Genomic DNA, 9,176 nt, shown 5'->3' with positions numbered 1-9,176 from the left:
AACCGCTCCATAATCTTCCCCGGCACCGAGGTCAGGCTGACAGGCCTGTAGTTCCCCGGATCCTCCTTCCAGCCCTTCTTGTAGATGGGCGTCATATTGGCAAGCCTCCAGTCGCCCGGGACCTCCCCTGTTAACCAGGACCGCTGATAAATGATGGAAAGCAGCTTGGCGAGCTCTCGGTGGTGTCTACTGTAGGGTGCCACAAATGTCACACAAAGTGTCAGAGGCTATTTGTCAGATTACCAAATTCCTGTACTGTCAATTTCACCAGCTATTACACACAAACCATGAGATGGCATCTAAGTCATCCACACCTGATGAACTCCTCTCTGCTATTTCAGACAAAGGTCCTGGACCCACAGAGGTGAAGGCTTGCACCTGTGGGACAGGAGATTGTTACATATGTTAAGTAGCAGCATAAATGATTGCATTTGAGAGCCTGTAGAGTCATAGTTAATGACAAAAACAGAACCAGATCCCCTGGCTGCTCAGCTAGGAACATACACGTGTGCTCTGTTTAACCTAAGGCTGTGCTGGTCATTTCAAAGGCTACATTCAGGGTTGGACCATGGCTATGAAGAGAATTTTAAGCAGTGGCCCAGAGAGTGACAATTCATGCTGCATCTTTCAATTAGAGCTCAAAGGACACCAGACAGTCTTGTCTCCTTCCCCAGGCTGGAGCAATTCCTACTGTTGGTTGATGTTGCGACCAACATGGTGTTCTCCCCCATCAGTACCTGGTCTATTACGTGCTCTCGTGCTTCTAACTTTTATTTCAAGCACACGTTCTGTGTGTTCCAAACCTTTCATCACAATGAAAACATGACCTCCTGACAAGTTTTAATATGGAAGTCTCTTTTTATGGAAGCCAAGAGAGTCCTTGCATTTCTCCAGCAGTGGAACTTCTCTTGATCTGTGGCTCTGTTTTAATGGACTGTCACCTTCCACCAGCTCAGTCGAATCTGTGTTTAACTTGCAGCTTTTAGCAATGGCTTTAGGAGACCTCTAGAAAAGTTTCTTTTGGGCTTTACCAAACCTGTATAATATCGCAGCATTGTTTTTCACCTTATTTAGTGAACAACACAATACGTAGAAAGGTTAAGCCAGGTATCCAAAGGTGAGTCAGTGAATCAGCAGTTCCACAAGCAGAAACCACAAGTTCTTGCCCCAAGCCCAATACCATCTCCTAGGCAAAACCATCAGGCTGCACTGATAACATCTACCATCTAGCACGAGATAAGCTCAGTAATTTTTCATACCTGAAACCTTACTGTGAGGCTGGGAAGCACATCCCTGAGAGAAAAGAGCATCAGGGTGGGTTCAACGTTGCTCGCGTTCCACTCTGTGAAAGTGTCAGCCGTGCCGCTCTGACTCAATAGTTGATAGTAAACCCTGAACTGCGTTAATACTCCATTGTCCCTTTCAGGTCTGTCCCACCTGAACTCCACAAGGACTTTCTCATCACTTTCATGTAGCTTATTTTGTAACACATATACTCTAGGGTTTGTAGGGGCTGAAGGAACTGTATTAAAAAAAACATAAAAAACACAGAGCAAAGTACTCCTATTAAAACACAAACTCTACATTGTGATTAACTCTTTTAGTTTTTAGCCTGAACTTTACAAGCCCAATGCTGACAGAGACAGATAGCAATTGGTGAGGTGTAAATTACAGAAGAATATCTAAAACTTCATGGTAATTCCTTTCTGTTTTTCATTGGTGTGTAGGTATCTGATTTTAACTTGCGTAACAAAAAAAGAGCTGCATAACAGAGACAAACGCACTTCTGCACTCAGATTGAGACATATCTATTTATCCGAGTCCTGTAGGTAACAATGGAGCTGCAAGAATTTTCACAACATAGAGCATACTCTATCCCCTCTCCTATCCACTTCAAAATCTACTGCGGCTCGTAAGCTTTCTCAGTGCTCCAGTCACTCAACACTATATTTTAGCTGACTTAACTTTGGCCTGCATGAGAGCAAAAATAAGCACTGAAGTCAAAAGTAAAAAGTGCATAACATTTATTAAAAATTTAATAAGTGGTTAAGATATTACATGCAGCCTTTGATGGTCATTGTAATGGATCTCAATTTCTTTCTTGCTCATAGTCATAGGCACGTGGTGGATATATTGTCATGCACTTTCTGTTCCAAATTCTATTACTGCAATTGTGTGCATTTATGTGTGCAATAGATAATTGCCGAAGATACTCAGGAACATGTCCTTGCAACTCTGCCAACAGCTGACTAGCCCTGAAAGCTGCTCATTCCTCTCCAGGGTTTCACTTGCTGGCATAGACCTGGTCCCACTACCTGTTACGGGTGAGGAATGGGGTTTAAAATTCTAGTACCTCCTTCAGGGGCTCGAAGGGATACAGATGTTGCTGGTGCCTTGCCCCAGTATGTATATGGAGTGACAGTAAAATCAAAGAGTGCAAATGGTTCCAGCCAATCAACTTGGTAGGATGGCACTGTCAGGTTATGGGGATGGAGGCACTGTTCACTCTCCAAAGACTGTGAATGAAATAAAACAGAATAAAGTAAAACAAAACATTTTTTTCCCTCTCAGAAAGGCCTTCAGTTTTCCAAAATTCTCCTCACCAAGCTGGTCAACTAAATCAAGACAGAGCTTCTCTTCCTGTGAGTGATCGTTGTTTCACCAACTCCTGTGGCACTGTAGCGATGCGTAGAAATCTGTTAGCAATCTGCCCTTTGAATTTAAAGTAAAGCTTGCCAAATGTGCTAAAATTAAGTGTGGATCAAGGCTAGATTTCACATTCAGGCAAAGGCTGTGCCACTGGCAGCTCAGAGGACACTTCTGTCTCTGAGTTACTGTCAAAGGCTTTCTCACACATCTTTGAGCACTGGGAGCTCCTTGCCTGGCACTTCACACTCCAGCAGCTAGCCCAGAGCTACTGCTAAGCCCATGTTCCTCCCATGCTGGCCTCAGTGATCAAGAAACAGGACAGCTTGCTTTATATTTACAGTTTAGTTTGGTTGCTTGACTGATCTGTAAATGCTGGAGAAGAAACAAACTGTATTTCTGTTTAAAAATAGATACATCAGCAAGTAGATGCAGTAATACATGTAGATAATAAGGACGGATTGCATGAATATCCTCACTTGTAGAGCTTTTGATCCCACGCAGTAAAAGACAGTTCCCCATTCCACATTTGTGGAGGGACTCCAAGTGATGTGAAAACTTGAGCAATTTCCTTTAATGCTGAAGGAATACTCTGGCACTGAATCTGGAATCACTTTTGGTGTAAAAGAAAAATTTCCTGTCCATAAAGAGAGTAAGAAATAACAACAATTTAAAGAATATGAGCAATAGGTAGACTTTTCAAACCTGACTTAAAACACTAAAGTACTATGGAAAATCCTGTAAGCTGTCATTAGATAGAAACAATGAATAACACCACCATGTATTCTTTTTAGCCATACCCATCAGCTTTTATAATTGCACATTATCCATGTATAGCCTGATATATTTATTAATAAGTTGCTGTTGTTCTTATCTTTTGTCAAATGACTAAAGAATTTCAAGAATGAAGAATTACAGGCTGACAGCGAATACCTTTATTGAGGGGTTTAGATAAAGAAAATAATGTACCTGGCAAAGGTTTAAGTGATGTGTGAACAAGGGTAAAGGCTGCAAACTCTGCTGGTTGTGAGAAGGGAATGCTGAGGCTCTGATTGACTTCCTGAGTTGTAATGAATTGAAGACTATTAATCCAGAACAGACGACCACTGTAGTATTCCAGTGCACCCTGAGATATTTCTGAAGTACTCCATGCTGCAAATTCTGTGACGACGGCATTACCACAACTGTGAAAACACATATGAAATTAGCAAACTGAAAACACACATGTAGAGAGAACAAGATTTATGCAATGTTTGACACATCACTAAGTTTCTCATCATTCAAATTCTTAGTGCTCATGTAGGAGGCAGGAAAACAATTCAAAATTTTTCTTTTAAGTTCTCTAAAGCAGAACACTTTTCAGAATGACACATTGCAGGAGCATCTGCAAAAAAAAGCCTTCATTCCTCTGATTTCATTAGAAAACAATTATAACATGGCTTAATATTCTGATGCATGGATATAGAAAATTGAGTATTTTGAAAAATCAGCCCACCTTCTCTCAGCAATTCCACTGAAACCGTGGAGTCTACTTCACAGCATGAGATTCATTCTACTTTATTAGAGCAGGTCCCCAGATGAATTTGACCCTGCTAGTTTCCTCGATAACCTTCCATTATTTATTAAACTTTGTTAACATTTTCCTCCACTGGGGTCACTGGTGACTTAATCTGTCTTGTTACTTCTATGTCAAAACTTACAGGCCTTTTTTGGTCCCAATTTATCTTGTGGGTAAGAGATTAAATATGTTGTAAGAGGCATCATTTTGCCATCTCAGAAATGTCTTTCAGCTTAGACACGTGCTATCCAAAACAAATTTGGAAAAGCTTTGACACGCCATCAGGTCCATTAGGGTGGATTACTTCTAATCTCTCTATTCTGGCATGCCAGGGACAATGATTTATGGCTGCCAATTGGTTCACAATGGAGCTGCATGTTCTAGCTAAAACTAATCAACATATTTTGATTCTTTAAATGTTTGCCATTAACCATAGCAAGTCTAAAATCAGTCAGAAAATTCAGGTGATTCCACACAAAGCTAACCTGCAACTTTATGAGCACGTGTAAGTACAGATACTGTTCAACTAGGTTTAAGAAGTTTAATCTGATGCTTGGGGGAAAAAAATGGGCAGTCTCCAAAACGTAGTTTCATGAGCTACCGCTCATCATGCACTTGGCACTTACAGAACAGATTACCATTTTTCTCAAGGTCTTATTATATATTCAAGTTGACCCATAAACATGGTTTTGTTTTGTGTTTTTTTTTTTTTTAAACTTTGCCTTTCAGGAATAATGCAGCCATTTAATGCTCAGGATGATCAAGAGGAAAGCCTGCTGAGTACTGATTACTCAGGTGAGAAAGTGGTGTCAGTTCAAGTCCTAAGCTCCATGCAAGATGAACAAGTTACAGCTCTAGGCACTTGAAAACTGTCAGGTGTTGTAAATGCCAAGATAAAATAGGCAATAAACGGTGATTATTTCCTAAAGCTAAGTCTAAAAATTGATGAGCTGACCTCAGTTCAGTTGAGCTTCCATACTGTGTTTCTTTCACTGTAAAAAAAACGTTAACAACCATCTCAACATGTAGCTTGCCATCAGCTAGCTGTGATCATTAGCTCTTCTTTTTGTTTATTGTTAAATTAGTAACTAGTGTGCCCAGCATTGGACAAAATTTGTTTTTAAAGAGTATCACAAAAACTAGAAAATACAGACTTTCTTACCTCTGCTATACATTTACTTACCCTTCTTTGCAAAGAGAAACTTTATATAGGTTCAGGCATAGACTATCTTGCACAAGCCAGTAAAGAAAACCATAGGTGAGATCCAAAGTTAAACCAACCACCTAAGAAAAAAAAAGTCCAAATGGCAATTTGAACACACCTTCACTTCTGAGGTAAAAGCCCTTAGGCATAACTGTCGTACTCCTGCATCATGAGTAGCTTCTTATTGGCAAAAATAACATTACTACCATGAATGTTTATTCTAACACAAAAAGAGGTAGCACTAAAAAATAATCAGGTCCTTGATGGACACCTATTTATAGCAGCTGATGATTTTCTATATAGCATTTTATGAGCACCTGTCGGAGTGTTCATCCCTGGAGTATCTGAGTACTTCAGATATGATGGCAATAGTGTATCAAGTGATTAGTGGAACTACCTATCAAAATTTCCAGAACACCTCTGGTATTTTAACATTCTTTGTCTGAAACAGATGGTTGATATCCAGTCTGAAATTCAGAATCACCTTTTGAAAGGAGTATTTCAGACCTTTTGTCTTTGTCTTCGATGCATTGATTTTTTTTCTATGCTTGGATTTTATGCATACAATATTTAATGTGTTGCATTATTTATGGAAAATACATGCAAAATTTTTATTGACGTATTTGGTTAAACAGGAAATTTAAATATTTACATTTTGGTAAATAAATTATTATTAAATAAAGAGGGGAGGGGGGGAATGAAACAGTCTTCCTGTTCATTACTTCAATATTTCATCTTCATTTAAACTAGGAGCAAGATTTTTTGTTTATTTTTAATAGGATCTAATATTCAAAATAGAGCTTTCTTGCTTTTGTAGTAAACAACAGATTAAATACCATATGCAACAATAATAGAAATCAGACATCTAATAATCTGTTCTGTGAATAACAAAGAATTCGCTTCCACAAATTAGTCTGCTAAATGTTATCAAGTTCAGTCTATGTCATGTCATTAGCACAGCTTACAAGTTGTTAGGGGCCTCTCTGAACATGTTTTACAGCAGCTCTCAAACTTCTCATCCAAACACTAGTTGTAGCTATTCTTTTATAAGCTTAAATTTCCATTATGGATGTAAGTGGAGCAGCCTTTTTTTTTTTTTAAACTCTTCATTAATAAACTGCAGAAGATGATGACAGGAAAGCAAGTGCCATATCACTTAGTTGTCTGTTGGTCCTTATGTAATCACATTCTTGACATATTTCTGTTGACATTGTATGTCAGAAAATCAAGGTTTGAATGACTGCTCCTGTAGGTTTTCCTGTTAAAAATATCTCACACTATGTATGTGCCTGAGTGCATATTTAGTCAACCATGTTATATTTTATCCCATTTAGCTATTCTCCCTCCCATGCTCTACACCAAATTTCATCTTCCTGAATCTACCTTGATTTTTTAAATGTTTGGGTCTTCTTTCCTTGCCCCACTTTTTTTCTGCAACTATCACATTTTCCCATAGACATGCCCATCTTCTTTCTCCTGATTCCTGTATCCCTATTAATAAAAGGCAAAGAAATATTTGTACTATTCATCTTCAGGAGCTAGGCAGTAATTTTACACCTCCCTTCTGTTATGCTTCAAAAATAGACAAACTTTTTCCATTTCATGAGAGGTATTAGTCTCTGGACACGATATGTAGTTGTGATCATGCAATGTAACTCAACATCATAAGACGCAACATAAATTTAGCTACTTGAAATACCCTTGACTAGAAATATTAAGAGACCACACCTACAGGGTCCTGGCCCCTCCTGCGTATAACGCACTTTGCTGCTTCCCTATAAATTACTTTTGTCCCAGGCATATTGTACAGTATAAACAACTTACTAAGTGCTTTGGAAATTCTGTGCCAGATCCTAACCTGGAATAAATTAGAATAGCTCTGCCAAAATCAATCAAGCTATGCCAATACACACCAGCTAAGCTAAACAACTGATTGGAAAATAAAATAATTGTCATAAAAAGATCTAGTTCCTGTCAAAGAAACTAGATATTCAAAGCTCTGCCTTCATATTTGTGTAGGAAACCTGTCACCTCCATAGTAGTCTCTTCTATTCCTATCACTCAGATTTCAAGCTAAAAGGAGATACTGCTACATACTGCTGAGGATCCTGTACTGACCAGCTGAACAGCAATTCTTTATTAGAAAAACAGCTAGTAAATACCAGTAAGAACCAGTTATGTAGAGAATATCCTCTAACTATTGGATAACAACAATTAACTACTACATCTGTGTTTTAATATCGAGGTAAGAGGTACTCTTTTCAGGATAAAGGACTCCGTCATGCAAGGAAGATACATATTTAGTACTTGTGCAAACACATATTTGCATCTTTATATGGGACAATAACGACCAGCTCGATAATTCCACCATTAAAGAATGTTGTACTGCCCTTTTTTTTCTGATGGGTTTATTTTGGGTTTTATCTTAATAAACAAACACCTGTCAGCTATAACTGGTCATTTCTCAATCTAGACATTTTTACTTGGCTTTTTTCCTGCATGCATCACAGCAGGAGGCTGAGTTTAGGAAATCAGTGCATAGATTAGGGGCAGCAGAGAAGCAGGAGAGGAGATGTTTGTTTGTAGGAGGTGTGAATGAGTGGATGGTTGAATGCTGGTATCACTGACATAGAGAAAGGTGCAGAAAAAAAATGACAGGAGCAGACAAGCAGTCTTATTGCTGCCAAGGTTCTTGAAAACAAGAACAAGAAATCTGAGGTTAGCATGAGGTGATTCAGAGAAACAGGTAGTGAATCAAAAGAGTAGGGCAAGGAAGGTGACGTTTGCTGCTTAGAATAAACTGCAAATTGTTGGTCCTTTGCAATAGATCACCCAGAAGATATGCGATAACTGTAAGTGTGCCGTTGAGCTTGGACAGCATATATCTTCCCATAAAGAGTCCAGAGAGAGGTGTCCACAGACAGTCCACAGCCAGCTTCCACAGAGAGGTGTGAGGCTGGAAGATACAGTGACCCTTTGCAGCACAGATGTTTCGCTCTACATGTGACAAAAGTTTTTCAGTTCTTCTGTATTTAGGTTTACAAGTATAGCAGGTGCCACACCAGAACCAGCTTTCCCTCTCCTTCCCAAACCCTCATGAATGTAAGAGACACCTGTGAGATCAGCTGGCCTTTCTGAATGTTAATTGCCTTTCAGAGACTAAACCAGGCCTGGCTTTTTTTATAATCAAACACCAGCCTCTTTTTCTTTGTGAAAGGAGATTGAAATGTTCTGGGGAATGATACAAAGCTAACCAAGAGACATAGATCTCTAGAGTTTAGAAAGGGACTTTAATAGAGAACTTGGCTTCAAGTAAAATGGGAGCACAAATTGTACAACAGATGGAATAAAAACAAAGGCTTCTTTAGCAAGAGCTGTGTTTTAAAGAAAGCTGTTGTAGCAAATAATATATCTGAGTTGACCTCTTCTGTGGCGGTCAACCTATGCCTCACTCCAGTGCTCGGGACAGAGGGTAAAACTCCACACAGGCTATGGTTTGAGCTGAGAAGCATTCAGCTTTTCTTTGAGAGAGACTCCATAGAGCAAAAGCAGTGCAATAGATGGCACGGTCCCTCAGCCTGACCTGCTCAGGACACAGCCTGGAAAACGTTCAAAGGTTCACTGGCTCTGCATTCCTAATCACACTGACTCCTGGAGTCCTCCAGTCCCTGTTCTGGTAGTAAGGGGTTCTCTTGCCAGGGAACTGGGTCATCCATCACTTTTCTCCCAGCTACATGAGGAGGGAAGGGAAGGGAAAGGGAAAGGGAA

The 9,176-nt window shown here is 39.5% G+C and overlaps 1 protein-coding gene across 1 annotated transcript in view; it reads right to left on the bottom strand.

The window, feature by feature from the left end:
* Window positions 1-9,176, bottom strand: part of ROS1 (ROS proto-oncogene 1, receptor tyrosine kinase) — a 79,002-nt gene that overhangs the window by 47,474 nt on the left and 22,352 nt on the right. Inside the window, exons 18-23 of the mRNA XM_009289129.2 lie at window positions 5,388-5,488; window positions 3,616-3,830; window positions 3,105-3,283; window positions 2,354-2,516; window positions 1,260-1,522; window positions 315-378 (exon numbers count right to left, since the gene is read on the bottom strand). Of these exons, the coding sequence (XP_009287404.1) occupies window positions 315-378; window positions 1,260-1,522; window positions 2,354-2,516; window positions 3,105-3,283; window positions 3,616-3,830; window positions 5,388-5,488 (985 nt within the window). The remainder of the gene's footprint in view (window positions 1-314; window positions 379-1,259; window positions 1,523-2,353; window positions 2,517-3,104; window positions 3,284-3,615; window positions 3,831-5,387; window positions 5,489-9,176) is intronic.

Source organism: Aptenodytes forsteri, unplaced genomic scaffold, assembly GCF_000699145.1.
Source record: "Aptenodytes forsteri isolate BGI_AS27 unplaced genomic scaffold, ASM69914v1 Scaffold217, whole genome shotgun sequence".
In the NCBI taxonomy this organism is placed as follows: Eukaryota; Metazoa; Chordata; class Aves; order Sphenisciformes; family Spheniscidae; genus Aptenodytes; species Aptenodytes forsteri.
This window is presented reverse-complemented; position numbering and strand designations above follow the sequence as displayed.